General features: G+C 37.9%; 1 protein-coding gene and 1 long non-coding RNA gene across 2 annotated transcripts in view; one reads left to right on the top strand and one right to left on the bottom strand.

The window, feature by feature from the left end:
• Positions 1-2,403: 2,403 nt before the first annotated feature.
• The window catches only part of TSHR (thyroid stimulating hormone receptor), a 45,826-nt gene continuing 32,270 nt past the window's right edge, over positions 2,404-15,959 (bottom strand). The window contains exons 8-10 of the mRNA XM_042814083.1: positions 11,446-11,523; positions 5,600-5,788; positions 2,404-3,814 (exon numbers count right to left, since the gene is read on the bottom strand). Coding sequence (XP_042670017.1) covers positions 2,404-3,814; positions 5,600-5,788; positions 11,446-11,523 — 1,678 coding nt within the window. The remainder of the gene's footprint in view (positions 3,815-5,599; positions 5,789-11,445; positions 11,524-15,959) is intronic.
• On the top strand, positions 9,532-11,566 carry LOC122157886. Its single transcript, XR_006168044.1, has 3 exons — positions 9,532-9,583; positions 10,011-10,081; positions 11,173-11,566. It is a non-coding gene; the product is annotated as an uncharacterized LOC122157886 (long non-coding RNA).

Raw genomic sequence — 15,959 nt, 5'->3', positions numbered from 1 at the left:
TGTCACATTGTTGATGAATCTAGGTGCTTGTTTCTGCACATGGAAGCAGCTTGTGTTCATAATTAGAAATATGGAATCAAAATGTTTTTGAACTGAAGTAGTACATGGCATTCACAATCGTGCAGTTACTGGCTGTAGTAGCTCACTTTTGAAAGGACTCTGCTATTATGTTTGTCTGAATATTACTAACTCTCACTATAGAAGATCCAACTGCTGTCTGGTCAGTTTAATCACTGTTCCCCAAAGACTGTAATTCCATGAAAATAGTATTGATAGTGTAGATATTACAAATGGAATATTAAAATACCTACCTGAAGGTGGAGATAGGTTGAGTATTCCCTGTTCTTGTGACAGGCCTTCCAAATTGATGGGTGAAATGATCAATTGCTATCCTGTACTAGTCCAACAGAGCTAGTCTCTACCTCTGGCTGAGAATGGGTCTGATCCTGCTGGCAGGGCCAGGCACTCAGCCCTCATAAAAATGTTAAGGAAGCTGATGCAAAGTAGCTTCTACCTTGAGTCTTCATGTCTGCAAGAGACATAGAGTGCCATACCACAGTATGTTTGCTTACTGCATGCGGATAAACTGAGCATGGCCAAGCTTCATCTGTGATCTGAACCTTTTTAGCAGCAAGTGTGACAGAAGAATGGTTTAGTGCTTCACTGTAGCAAGAGTCTGAATGATGTTCCTGGTATGAGTTTGCACTTCCTTAAGTACAGTGTGGAGAGTATGCACCTAAGCTGCAGGAACACAGTGGCCAGACATAAACTAGCCATGTCCTGGATGTGGCTGAACTGCAAATGATATGAAATTCAGATATAAGTCTCGCCACAGGGCACAGAGATGTTCTTAAGACCTGTTGCAGGTGTTAGCAGTTGGCCTTCAATTCAGTACCTGAAGGGCATGAAGTAGCCTGAAGGCAGGATACATCCTTTTTTTTTTTGTTTTTAAGTGTAGATGCAAGCTTAGCACAGCAAGTGCTAGAAGGAAAGTCATTCTAGCCATGTAAGGGAGAGGTAAGTATGGATAGCAGTACAGTGTTTAGTGTAATACCTAAAGAGTCAATTGGATGGCGCCAGGTTTCTTTTTTCCAGTGATGCCCAGTGACAGGACAAGGTACAATGGTCACGGAGAGTTCCATATAAACATGAGAAAAAACTTCATTGCTTTGAGGGTGACAGAACACTGGAACAGGTTACCCGGAGAGATTGTGGAATCTCCTTCTTTGGAGATTTCAAAACCCACCTGAATGATTTCCTTTGCAACCTACTATAGGGAACCTGTCTTAGCAGGGGGTTGGACTAGATGATCTCCAGAGATCCAACCCCTACAATTCTGTGATGATAAATATGGACAGATTCATGGAATCATAAAATGATTGAGGCTGGAAGGGACCTCTGGGTCCGTCTGCTCTAACCTCTTCTCAAGAAAGATTAACCAGCACCATGTCCAGGAGACTTTTGGAGATCTCCAAGGAGATTTCACACCTCTATGGACAACTTGTGCCAGTGCTCAGCCACACACGCAGTGAAGAAGTGCTTCCTGATGTTCAGACCAAACAGTACTGGGGTTAGGTAAAGAATGAGGTGGTGTAAAAATTTAGTACAATCTTAGGTTTTAGAAAGCAAAAAATACAAAGATCATTAACTTGACTTGATCTTCAAAAGAAGTTCAGACTAAACCATTTCCTATTTAGGTTCATGAAATAGTGAGAGAAACTGATACAAAGAGATTTTATGTAACACACAAGGGCAAATGCCCATGTTTATCATCGGTTACGGATAGCAGTATAGTCAATGGCATTAGCCTTTAACCACTATAAATGCAATATGAAGAGGCTTCTTCTTGCAATTCACCCAACTAAACCAAAAACTGATAAATTGCATGTCAGGGTGGTAGAGGCAGATGTAATCTGTTCCATTTTAGCTTAGGTGGAAGTTTTAGGAATTTGCTCTTAGAAGAAAAAAACTGAACCATTTGACACATAGCCAGTTGCCATTTGAGATCTCCAACTAGTATCTTAAAATATAACTTTATCTATAAAACTACATTCTTTTTCAGTCATAAAAGTTCCCTGACATTTTATGCTTGGTCTCCTTCCCTATTTTCTTTAGATAAGCGTACATTTCATAGTTGCTGTCTTTTTCTATACATTAATTTTCCTATACATATATATAAATTTCCCATCCATTTCCAGCAGTATAATTGTAACAGATCTTGTGACCTGTACTGGTATGAATGTGAGACAAGAAGTTTCAAGTGAAAGAGTTATCTTTCTGAAGGTACATCAGCCACAACAAGGGTAGGGTGGGGAAAATAGGGAGAAAACGTGCACTTCTCACTCAATTTACTGTGTACACAACAACATGTCAACAAAATTGTGACTGTGTGACTTTGAGACATCATAGCTCTGTTTGCTTGCATTCTTCCACAAGAATTTGGTTTTGCATTGTCATAGCAGGAAGGTAATCGTTGACTGGGTCCTGGATGTTTGTAAGAATCTGACCTAACCCTCGGCTGATTCTCTGCCCGTAAGAGCCGCTGCTGTTTTTGACTGAGATTGTCTGACCTCTGTAGACTTGAGCCCGATGCTCACATATACCAAACTTGCTCAGCAGGATAAATACATCTCTTCGGAAAGCTTTGGTGAAAATAGCGTATAGAAATGGATTGGCACAAGAATTGAGTGGGTAGAAAAGTACCAGCAAAATCTTGGAATTAGTGACTGTTATCAATGGTTTGTTCATGATAGCAGATAGGGCATGGAATGAGATAGGAGCCATACACAGAAAATCAGTGAAAATCAACACAGCCATCCTCTTGGCAATTTTGGTGTCTTTGTCTCCTGACTTGTACTGAGGGTTTCGCACAGTGATATAGATTTTTATGTAGCAGGCACAAATGATGACAAAAGCAATAATGTTACATATTAAAACAAAGACAACATAGGCTTCAGCCACTGGCGTTTCAGTGTCCATAGGTAAGCAGATGCTGACTTTGCTGTAGCTGCTGACTCCAACCAGTGGCAAAAGGGCTAGAAGAAAGCATGAAAGCCAACCTCCCAGCATGATAACCAAAGCATGACGGAGGCGAATCTTTCGATTGGGACGCATGGCAAAGGTGATGGCATACCAGCGCTCCAGGGTGATCACAGTGAGTGTGTATACAGAAAGCTCACTAGCAAAGACTGTGAAGAAACCTGCTGTGTTGCAACCAGGCCCTGTCTGCCACTCTATAGCATGATTATAGTACTCTGATCTGGTGTAGAGGTCCACTGAAGCAATCAGGAGAAGGTATAACCCCATACAAAAATCAGCAAAGGCTAGATTGCACATAAGAAAGCGTGGTACGGTCATTTTGTAATGGCTAGTTAGAAGGATAAAAAGGACAAAAACATTACCTACAATGGCCAGCAAGTTCACAAACCATACCACAATCCTCAGAAACTGGTATCCCATTATGTCCTCACAGGGATTAAACTCGTCAGGCTCTGGAGTGCATATTACATCCTCACTGCCTCCACAGACAAGATAGTCATAATGACTGTCAAAGGCCTGCATGTCTTCAGTTTGAGGATTTTTGAGCTCTTGGCCAAACCCAACATTTTCTTCCCCGTGTTCTTCCAAAAATATGTAATATTGGGAATTTTCATGGAAATTCCTGAACTTGGTGTCTTTGTCATAAACAGAATCAGTGCGGTCTGTGTATTCTTCTGTATAATCTTTGTAAGATGGTTCTCTGATAGCTCTGAACAATCTTCTATTTTGAAAACTGTGACTGCCAGTCTGGTTACACATCAAGTACTCCAGAATTCTGAAAGAGGACAGAGGGAAATCACCACTGGCATTTACAGTTTGAGGTGAACAAAGGGAGCACTTAAAAAAAAAGTACCAAAGGAAAATGTAGCTATAATAATGTAATCAGTTACATATTTGTTAGCAGAACATAAAGTAAATGAAAAACTTGAGAATTTCTGAGATCAAACAGAAAATTTCATTATCAGAATAGCTGCTGTTTTTTACCTACATCTTACTTTTCTTGGTGCCTATCAGATATCCCCAGAAGAAAGCTGGTCTGCCAACTTCTATAATCCCTCTTATTTATTGGAATCCACATTCTTAGTCTTTCACAAGCCTCCTTATAACTTTCTAGATAACACACAGTATTGTATTCCTTTTTATTTTTACTCACAAATCTGTTTTTCACAGAACGTTAATAATAATCATTTCTATTCTGTGCATTTTCTCTACCTTCCTTACAGCTAACTACCAACATAGTATCACAGAATCACAGAATGGCGAGGGTTGGAAGGGACCTCAAGGATCATGAATCTCCAACCCCCCGCCGCATGCAAGACCACCAACCTCCCCATTTAATGCTAGACCAGGCTGCCCAGGGCCCCATCCATTCTGGCCTTGAACACCTCCAGGGACGGGGCACCCACAACCTCTCTGGGCAGCTGCTCCAGCACCTCACCACTCTCTCTGTAAAGAACTTCCCCCTGACATCCAACCTAAATCTTCCCTCCCTCAACTTAGAACAATTTCCCCTTGTCTTGCAGATATCTACCCTTTCGAAGAGTTGATAGTAGCTGAGAATACTGTACTTATGGTATCATGCGTCTGCATTTGTTATCAAGAATGTATTTTTTACTAGAAAAAAGTTGCAATTAGGTATCTTTTATCCATTGTCAAGTAAGCTTTAGCATTTTTCATTTCCAGTTGTTTAGAATTTGAAATTGCTTACAATTTGAGATTGCCTACAATTAAATCTGAGAAATATATGTGTCTGCTAACAGACAAGCATGTCTCTGTTTCATTTTATCATTTGACTGTGCTGAGCTCTCTCTGCATATTCTGCTTGTCTAGGTTTTGAATCTCTCTCCTCCTCTGTTTTGTTTGATTGCTCTCATTTTCCCATTCCATTGTAATTGTGAATAGTATTGGTATATGAGTTTATTCTTGAATAATTCATAAATTTATCGTAGCATATTTTAGTATACTATAAATTCAAACTACAAACACTGCATTACTGAAGATTAAGGCTGTCTTGTTAAATCAGAGAATGGCTAAAATAACAATTCACAGCTCTTAAAACTTATTCAGCTTTAGAGAAAATTATAATGGATTTGAATTCTGCATTCTAGAATTGTGCTGCTAACCACAGCACAATGTTCCTCCCCATGTGCATTCCCCCAGCAGATGAGCTGCTCTGTTCCACTAGGACATCTATAAATGCTTTTTTTTTTTTTTAATCCTTACAAAACAGTTATTTCAGAATCATATATTCTCAGATTTTCAGTTAGAAAGTATCTGAAACATGAGGTTGCAAACCCCCAAAACTTATTTTTGTAGCCCTTGATATAGTACTTTTTTTTTTTTTTTTTCCTTCTGGGCTTAGCAAAAGGAAGAGCCTTGCAAAAGATCCTACTGATCCTGTGATGTATCAAAAATTATTTCCTTTCTGAGTTTGAAGCTATATCCCTTTGTTTCAAAGAATGTACTCAAGAACTAGAGAAAATGTTCATAAAAGTGCTGATTATGTACTTTTGTATTAATATTTAAAAATTGTCTTTACTTCTATCTTTTAAAGACTCACCCACTGTTCTTTTTCCAGTTCTTGAAAGCGCAGCAGTGACTTGGATAGGACAGATCAGCTCGAATTAGCTGAAGAAATATCTTTACAGCTGGTAATTTCTTTAATGTCCATGTGTTTTGGGCCATTAGTTCTTTAAGGCTTTCCAATCCTTTGACAGGAAGATTAACAATGACTGTTCTGGAGACATCCCTTTGTAAAGGAAGAAACAGACAAAACAAAATAGTGAGTGATTGGATCTGAAATGTTTCAGATTCTTACAGTTGTTTATGAGAATAGACCAGATAGAATAGAATTCTAGAGCAGAAATAAAATCCAGGGTAGGTGGGGATTTAGGAAGCTGCATAAGTATATTCCACTTCCAAGAAAACAAAAGACATACAGCATGTTCTTATGAACTAAATAAACCTTAACTTTATACCATAGAGTAATTAAATTACTTCATCTTCAGTTTCTGATACTTTTACTAATATACAATTATATATATAATTCTATGTACATTAACATAGCCTTCTTTAGGAATACTAGGTATAATTTGTTGGTATGTATGTGTTTTAAAGTTCATCTTTAATGTCTCATAGATGAGAGCAGAGATGATAAATGCCAGGACTTTAAATTTACAACTTCAGAGACGATGTACAAAAATAAAGTTCTCAAAATTCTTTAACAAAACTGCATCTTCCATTAGAAGAACTATTTTCCTTCAGGCTTCTTTAGACTCATTTTAATATGTTAGGCTCCTTGTAATTGCTAAAACAATGTCCTTTATAATCTGAAATTAAAATGCTCTATCTCAGTGTATCCTGAAATGCTCACAAAATATTAATATTTGCTGCTTTCTGTTTTCTGGAACTGAGTCTGACTTAGCAGATACGTTGCATTGTTTATGGATTTCCTTAAGCCAGTTGAATATCATCAGATCCTGCTAGTCTTTGGCACTCATTTATTTGCTTTGTATCGAACTTCTTCTAATGATGCTGGAGGTCAAGGTCATTTCTCAGAGTCAGCTCTGTAAAGAAGTAAACCAGTAAAAAAGTTTCTGTTGTGGGAGCATTAAGCACTTTCATCATGAAACATCATGCTAATAAATAGTTCTCCTTTTTCCTACTCATTGTTTTTCAAGAGTGCTGTTGTTATCCCTCTAAGTCTCACCCACTCTGACTGGTTTCCTGCATTTAAAAGAAAATAATTACTAATTTTATTCTTTGAAAAAATTGCTTCTAAATCTCTTGTTATTACATTGCCTTATTTTTCCTTTTGATTCGCTAATGTTAGTAAGTTAGAAATTGCTTCCACTGTCTGAAGGAGGGCCTTTTACATCTAATAGCTTCTTTGCTATTATATGTACTTGAATATGTCACAACTAGTTGATTTCAGTGACATCAGCTTCCTTTTTGTTCTTTTAGATCTTTTTCAGTAGGCTGTACATCTTTATGCTAAGCCCCTGAAATGGGCCTTACAACAGTCTGAATGCTCTCTCCTGTCATTTTATCTTTTATAGAGCCTCAGAGTAAGTCGAATCCAGAGGTCATCCAGTTTGACCTCTCTCTTCAAAGCAGCCACTTGGAACAAGTTGCTCAAAGTTTTGTCCTGTTGAGTTCTCAGTACCTCAAGAAATGGATACTCTACAACCTGTATAGTCAGGTTGTTCAGCATTTGACTACCCATACAGTAAAGAAGATTTATCTTAAAGTGAACTAAACTTTTCTGTATTTCATTTTGTGCTTGCCTCTTGTTCTGTTGCTACCAATGAGAGTCTGGCTGCATTTTGCCAGCTCCAACCCCATCCAATTTGAAATATTTATATACACTGGTAAGTGTCTCTTGAGCCTTCCCTTCTCCAGGCTAAATGTTCCCAAATCTCAACCTTTACTTACATGATGGGTGTTCCTATCCCTCAATTAACTTACTTGCCTTTACCTGTGGCTTTTTATTTTTCACTATTTTCTCCATGCTATATAGACCTCCTTCTAAGCAAAACATCTTGGTAAAGTAGATCTTGGAGCAGATCTTACCAAGATAAAGCTGGCCTTTTGGCAACCCCCATGGGTCTCCATCAAGTCCTCATGGTGGTGGTAGCTACCTGCAGGAAGGGAACATGGTTAAATGCTGTGTGATGGGAGTTGCTAAGGCTTTTTGGAAGGGAAAAGTGGCACATCACAAATTCTTGGGCACTCTTTGAAGATGTTCTCATATAACCACATGGGAAAAGATGATGCAGTTTGCACAGTGAAGTTTTTATTTTTGAAAAGCCTTGACAAAGTCAGGTATCAAGGGCAGTTGTGGTAACTAAGAGGTTATATAACAAGAAGAATAGCTCTTGTGGATTAATAAAAAAATAAAAGTAGTTGGGAAAAAGCCTGGGAATTTAGCATAAGTTGTCATACTAGAAAAAGAATGGGAAATCATTCATCATAGCAGCAGAAGTTCACAGGGCCTAGGCTAGTGCTGGTACTATTGAAATATTCATAAATAATCTGAAAAGCCAATGAGACTGGAAGCAATGAAGTTTCTTTCTGACACAAAATAATATAGGGTATTGAGAGCTAAGGATGCCTGAGAAAAGAAGCCGAAGAATCCTGCAATACTAAGTGACTGAGCGGTAGATGGGATTCAATATTGATGCAAAGTGCACTTAGGAAAACCTATCTTAACAGTAGGTAGATTACAATGATGTTTAATTTACCTAGTACTCTGGGTAGATCTTGAAGTCCTCCCTGCAAATCTCAGCTCATTGTTACTCAGTAATGTTGAAGGGAAATAGAATGCTTAGTATTTTTAGGAAAGAAGTAGAAAATCTTCAGTCCGTAAATCTGACTACATTTTAAGTACTATATGCAGTTCTATAAATACTACATGCAGTTTACAATGGGTAAATAAACTAGAAAAGTTTAGAAACATACATCAAGGATGATCATAGAATTATCAAATATTTTCATAGAAAATAATAAGGACTTATTGGCTTGCCAGACATTGTATCTTAATCTGCATTAACATACATATAGAACACAAATGTTCATGAATGACGTTTTTATCTTGTTTCATTGTATGATCAGTTCTGATTCTGGACTACTAAGAAAAATACAGTTATGTCAGCCTTATTAATATCTAATTATATACATAACTAAGACATTTTTAAAACACAGCTGTGTTTACAGTGCGCAGAGTATCCAGCTACTACTGTGAAGCTGTAGCTGGCTCACTTTTAAAAACAAGAAGTCTGATAGACTTGACTAAAAAAGAGACAGGAAACTGATAAAATGAATGACGAATAACCAGGACTGGATGGTTTTCACTGAAAAGTTCTGAAGGAGCTTAAGGAGGAAAGAGTCGAATTAGGAGAGGAGGTGTGCATCCTCCAACTTAGCCCTATTTAGTCCCAGAACACAAAGGCAGCAAATGAGCCAACAGTTTTTGGAACGTTGGGAAGCATGTGCCTATCAGGCTCTGATGTCTGCACTAGACTTTTTTTAGAAATCTAACAAGAAGAACAATTAATAAAGGTATAGACTAAGATAATGTGCCTGATAGAATCAGCAAGTAAAGGTCTTTGGTAAAGTCTTGCTTTAGAAACAAATCTCTCCAAGCATTGTGATGAAAACCTGCTCTTGCAGTCTCCTAGGACTTCCAAAAGGCCTTTTGCAAACCTCCACCAAAGGCTGATATGGAAACCAGGCAGCCACACTCCTTGTAGAAGACACCAAGTGTTCAGGGATGTGGTAAAATGCTGAAAAAGTTCACTTCTATTCCAGATCCAGCATTCATGTTGCTGGGCTTTAGAGCTCGTTCAGCTCTTGGAAATGATTGATTTGCAATAGCAAATGTACATGCTTTGGAGTGTGCAGTTAACACAAATGCTCTCATCCATGTTTAATTATTTTTTGTTTTTCCGTATGGTTTCTTATAAATCCTATGATGTTTTTCAGCTGTTGCTTATCTTACAGGAAATTTGAATTTATAGGGAACCGAATGTTGCATCAGCCATAGGTAAGCTTCAGATGAATACATAAATAAAGCATAGCTTATGATTTAATAAGCTGAGTGATCAGTATACATGGTTCAAGTGTTAAATGTTTAACTGCTCGGATTTGATTTATTTTTAATGATTATTATTTTTGGTCCTTATTTTTTAAAATGAAATTCAAAACTAGATTCCACCTTTTTTTCACAGTCAGAGACATGCAACTGTAATATGAAATCAATGATAATGAAAATTTAAAAGACAGATTAATTGAGAAAATGAGAGTGAATGTATAGTAACACAATTAAGGATTTTTTATCTAATCAAACCCAGTCTTCTTAGTTGTACTACTGTAGTAGCTATAAAATCTATTCTAAGCTGGGCTTACACTACACATTGTTTTCATTTAAGCAGAGTCTTTACATCTACAAATTCTTACTGTTTGCTTCACAGAATGCAGGCTGTTCCCATTGCTTGAAGAACTGTTTTTGCCCAGTGGCATGAACAGAGTGGATCTTCCTAAGGTAGGACTGATTCCCAGTAAGGGAAGCAATGCTTTAAAAATGCCTCTGCTTTCTACAGATAATTAATTTTTCATAAATATCTTATGCAAGAATTAATAATGTTTTGAATTCAGACTGTATATTTTGCAAAATCTAACTATACTGTAAGCCTGATTATTGTACTCTGCTGAACTTGTGTAGGTCTAGATGTCAGCTCTTGTTGATACATTTTAGTAAACCAGGTCCTCTGAATCCTAGTCAAGAATTCAAAATTTCAAAGGGAGCAGTCCATACATCTGGCTATACAGCAAAGAGAGGAATCAGAATTATTGACATTTTTCCTCCTCTCTTCAATGATCCAACTCCCCTCTTTCTTTGCTATTGCAAACTGCAAATTTATAAACAGAAATATACCTAGATTTTTAATATCTGTCTAAACATACCACCTAACCTAAATATACCACCTAGAGCATGCCCAAACTCATGTAATATGTCTAGGATAATTTTAACTTAGACATTTTCCACCGGCTTTCTTTAAAGTTGAAGTGGAAGAAAATTATCCTCTTGGGGTGGATCCAAGGTAATTATTTTAGTTTTTAGGTTGCTGTTGCTGCTGAAGTCCTGATCAGAAAAAAAGAGTAGTAAACTATATATCTGTGGGATAGAAGTTCCATCAACCATAACTTCAAGAGTGTATAAAAGAATCTCAAGACGATAAGTTCTGCCAGCTTGATAGGGTGGCAAGGCAGAAAGAGTCTCATTTGTTGAGATCATTTTGACTATTGTAGGCAATAATATTCATTGCTTCAGGGAATGGAATATTTATCTTTTGGCAATCTTTTTCCACATAATTATTTTGCAAGAGGAAAGAGTATTTTAAATGGAACTTTCTTCTTGAAGAAGATCCAATGTCCACAGATTCCCATGCCAGCTAATGAAGCTAACAACAGCTAGATGCCTGAACCAAAAATGACATAATTTTATATTAAAATCCTTCAGATGACTATGAGGCTGGAAGCCAGGTTACATGAGAAAGATGATAAGGCAGCAAGACCAGTAAATTTATTCTGACTGAAATTCAATTTTCATCTCTGTTTCTATTTCCTTTACAGGTATGATAAAACAGTCCCTTGTTTTACAGTTGTACTCCCATTTCATGGTCATGAGACAGATTGTAGTACAGAATCTTTCAGAAGAAAAAACTGGAGAAAAACTAATTCTAAGAGTAAATTGGTCTCCTGTGGAAAAGTTTTTGTTGCTGATCATCTTTTTGTTAACTTGCCATTCCCACCCCTCTGTTCTCCTATTGATGACAGTTGAAAAGAAAGTGTAAACAAAATTATATTATTTTTAAGGCTTTCTTTACATCACTTTCTCCTACTCACAGTAGAGTTGGTCCACTATGCACGCCCAGAAATGCATCTTCATTGATAACTTTCAGGTATTTGTTCTTGTGGAGATAGCTGCAGAAACAGACAAAACAGTTTGGAATTTGGAAACAGTCATCCATAGGTGAAAGATATTCAAGTTTACATGTCTTAATAGATTGACAAAAATAATATGTAAAGGACCATCCCATCCCAGAGTCAAGTTAAAGGTGTGTGGTTAAAGGCAGGCAATGCAATGCTACTGAATGCTGAAAAAAAAGTAATACAACCCAACTGAAACATTCAATTTTAAGTTTATTTTTGCATTTCTAGGTTACATTAATAGTGACTAATCTAGGATGAATCTTCATCATTTTTAAGATGAATTCCTGTTTAGCATGGTCTGAAATGATAATGTGAGAAATGTAAAAATACATAGGCTGCTCCAAAAGTAATGCATCTTATTTATTTCCATGGATACCACAACAGGTACAAAGAGCACAATAACACTGATAGAGCAAATTCTCAGCTGCAAAACCCTACTTTTCAACATAGTCACCACCACTGGCTATTCATTTTCACCAGCAATGAACAAGAGCTCATAAAAATCTGTACCAGCAGAGATGACCTACTGTTTCACAGCTGTTTGGATAGCTCTTGCAGTCCATCTTGCATGGTCTTGAACAGTTGGAAGTCAGAAGACACCAAATCTGGATTATACAGAGGCTGTGGTAGGACAGTACAGCCAAGATCAGAAATGTGCTCCATGATCTTCAAACTGGTCTTAGTGTGTTGCAAGAGAAAGGTTGTATTCTCAGGACTGACTCTGGAAATATGAGCCTTCAGCTTAGTGTTGTGATGTAGTTTTGTCTGGGTTCCTGGAAATCCCAAGGGATCACCCCATTCTTAGCACAAACAACGGTGCACATCAGTTTACCCCCTCAATGCTGTGTTCTTGATGGAAAATTCACATGTTGCCATTCCATAGACTGCCTTTTTTTTTCCAGCTCATAGTGATGTCATCACATCTCGTCTTATTACCAGTAATGATGCAATCCAGGAAACCGTCACTTTCAAGCCCGTATTGCTTCAGTAGATCCTGACAAACTTGCATACAGTGTTCTTTCTGTTACTGTGTTACTCATGGGACCTACTTGAAACAAAACTTTGCTATATTGGAACACTGCCACCACAGTTTCCAATGGACTGAAGCCAGCATTCAGCTCTATATACAGTTCTCATAATCTGCCAATTTGCATGGATTAGTAGATCAAGACACCCTTCATTGTGTAGCGTGGCAGTGGTGCATCTGGAATATGGCTTGTCTTTCAACTCACTCCTGCCACTACTGAAACACTGCCTCGTTGTGCTTACACCCATTGTTTGGTCTCCATCAATGTTCAGCAAGTGGCAATGACTGTCAGTGGGTGCCATTTTTCTGAATGGAGGAACTAAATGACTCGTATTTGCTCCATCTGGATTTCCGTGTCAGACACTGTTTTGTCAGACTGCCCTCCTGCCATCAGAACAGTGGAAGGAAGGTTCGACCTCTACTGCCCTAACACCCACATACACTTCCAACATTGTTGGCCAATGTAATAAAATAGGGCATTAGTTTTGGAGCAGCCCTTCTATACGGATTGCAGGTAATTTAGTCAAATTGCAAACTGTAATTGCAAGGCTACACATTTATTTCTGAGACTTTTGTTCTCAATGGCCCAAGACAGTTTATGGAGTTTTTGTGGAAGAAACTAGGAGAAAAATAATTGGTTTTGGTAAATCCACAGTTGCAGGTCTACAGAGAGAAAACATAAATTCAGTAAACAGCAGAAGCACAGGCATCTTGCTTTTGTGCTGGAGGCACAGTGGATGTAGAGCACTGACCACTTCTATGAAATTCTGCAAAGAGCAGATATACACAGAACATGGTGAAATGGAAAAACAAGCATTATTTTTATTTCATCATGTATTTTATGATGCCATCTTCTGTGTGAGTTGGATACATTTGACATAGGGTTAGAACAAAAATGTGGTTTTGGAGTAAATGTTCAGCTAAAATGTACTCCTCAAAATATCAAAGTGCATTAATTTCCTTGATGAGGTTGTACTTCATGCCATCTCCTTGGTTAGCCAGGACTAACCTATAAGCAGCCAGATCTTGTAAACATAGACAGGACACGCTGAATTTGCTAAGTAATGAAAAGAGACTGAAGATTAGGTTGTGATATATACATACATATAGATATGTATGTGTTTATATGTACATACACACTGCACACATACACAGGGATGTGGATAGGACTTCACTGTGATGACTCCTTCCCTCAGCAAGCAGTCAAGACCTGTGTTATTTTTACTTGGTTCAGTCAAGATCTATCTCAAAGTTTACCAGTGGAGTAGCTTGCAGACATCAAATATAGTCATGTTTGATAACTTAATTTCATTGGAAACTGGAGTCCTGTGATGGCAGTGAGAGTCATTTACCAGATATAGTTGTCCCTGAGGAGGAAGGAGCAAGTATGCAGCTCTCTTGGCTAAGGGGCACTATATAAGCAGTGATACCCAACAATTCAAGCATCTTGTTCCTGTGCTGTGCTAAGGCAAGACCTTTGAGAGAAGTTTGAACTAAGACAGCAGTGTAGATGGTAAAATGCTGCAGGACTGAGCTTCGGGGCAGAAATGCAATATGACTCATTAAGGAGAAGAATGTAGAGAATTGCTAAGGAAAGTTGTCAGGGGGGAATGAATAATCCCCTTAATGAAAGAAGGCAAAATGATCAACACTGTAAAGGCCCTGAAGGAACATGGTGCCTAAGGCAACTGACTCTCCCCTTTATATTCAAAATAGGTTTCCTTTTTTTTCAAATTTCTGTATAATGGGAAAAGTAAAGGCACGAATAGCAAAACACAGATTAAAACATGAGATGGCAGTCTAGGAGCAACAACAACAGCCCCAGACCACATTATTACAGATAGCTTGGGTTGGCAACAATAGTGGGTCACTCAGAATGAACAAGTAAAAGCATTCCTTGACATATTGCCAACAAAGGCTGGTGGAGGTCTTGATGAAGAATGACGAAGAATAATATGACATGATGTGATAACTGTAAAACATTGCTCCTCTTAAAGCCAAATGAAGAACAGAAACCTTGCAAGGACAGCAAACAATCTGCCTTGTGGAGGTCATGTTTAAAAGGACAGAGAAAAGCAGAGAAAATTGCCAATGATGCAGTTGATGTCAGGATGCTGGGTACTGTAACTACTATAAACTTTTTCAAGTTAGCTTGTGATGTAGCTAGGAAAGCAAAAAAGTATAAAAGAAAGCTTGTAACCCCTGCTCTCAGAGGATGTCAATGAAAATGCTATGCCCATTGTGCCAATCAGCGGAGGAGGTACATGACCTGTCAAACCTTTCTTAACTCTAACCTCAGTAATAAAAACACCATTTGAAATTAGTCAGCCAACTCAGAGAAGTGCAGAAGGATCACCATTTTACCTCTGTGCTGGGAGAATCTTCTAAATTGAGATAGGTGAACTGGGGGTTAAGCTGTAAAAGTAATAAAGTCAGTGCAATTGTTTTTTGTTTTGAAGAAAAAAAAAATTAAAAAAAAAATAAAATAAAGCTTTTAATCCCATCCTGGTTGAAGTCACTGGCAGTTTTTCCAAAACATTTGTTGTATACAAGCTCACATTGATCACCATAGTGAGAAATGAGCAGAAGTAAATGCTCTTCAGCTGGGTTATTCAAAATAGAATCTTACAGAGCCATGCCAGAATAAAATTTCTGGCATGTTATTCACTGGACAATGCCAATGCCTAAAGCCTTGCTTCTTACAGAGAAAAATAGCTTATTCTTTCTCCTCATCTATTGCTGTTTGAAATAAACTTTGTTTCTTTAAATATGTGAAGTATTATAGTATCACCTTACGTCTGTAGTTTTTGAGAAGAACTCAAAGTCTGTAAATGACAATCTTTGTTTTGAGCTGTTGCTTCATTTTGCAAATTTCAAGATTTTATCACCAAGTGAATAAGAAAACCAAAAACAGAGCAAGAGCTAAGAATGATCCAATGGTTCTGAAGGACACAAAATCCTGCCTGATCTAATTAAACTGTCTGAATTGATAACTAGATATTATTACACAGCCAGATAAATTACTTGTCCAGCTGTGAAATATTTTCCCCTGACACTTACCAATTTAGAAGATGTATACCAATTTAGAATCACCAAGGTTGGAAAAGACCTAAAAGATCACCCAGTCCAACCGTTCACCTATTCCCAATAGCTCCTACTAAACCATGTCCCTCAACACAACATCCAGTCTTTCCTTGAACACCCCCAGGCTCGGTGATTCCACCACCTCCCTGGGCAGTCCGTTCCAGTGCCTGACCACCCTTTCTGAAAAGTAATACTTCCTAATGTCCAGCCTGAATCTCCCCTGCCGTAGCTTGAAGCCATTCCCCCTGGTCCTATCACTAACTTGAATAACACAGTGATAAACCTGAAATTTTATAGTTCACATATGTGATAAAAA

The sequence above is a fragment of the Centrocercus urophasianus genome, unplaced genomic scaffold, assembly GCF_019232065.1.
Source record: "Centrocercus urophasianus isolate 14NV4802_14NV808 unplaced genomic scaffold, USGS_Curo_1.0 seq_14, whole genome shotgun sequence".
In the NCBI taxonomy this organism is placed as follows: domain Eukaryota; kingdom Metazoa; phylum Chordata; class Aves; order Galliformes; family Phasianidae; genus Centrocercus; species Centrocercus urophasianus.
The sequence above is the reverse complement of the archived record's forward strand: the minus strand, read 5'-3'. Positions and strand labels throughout refer to the sequence as shown.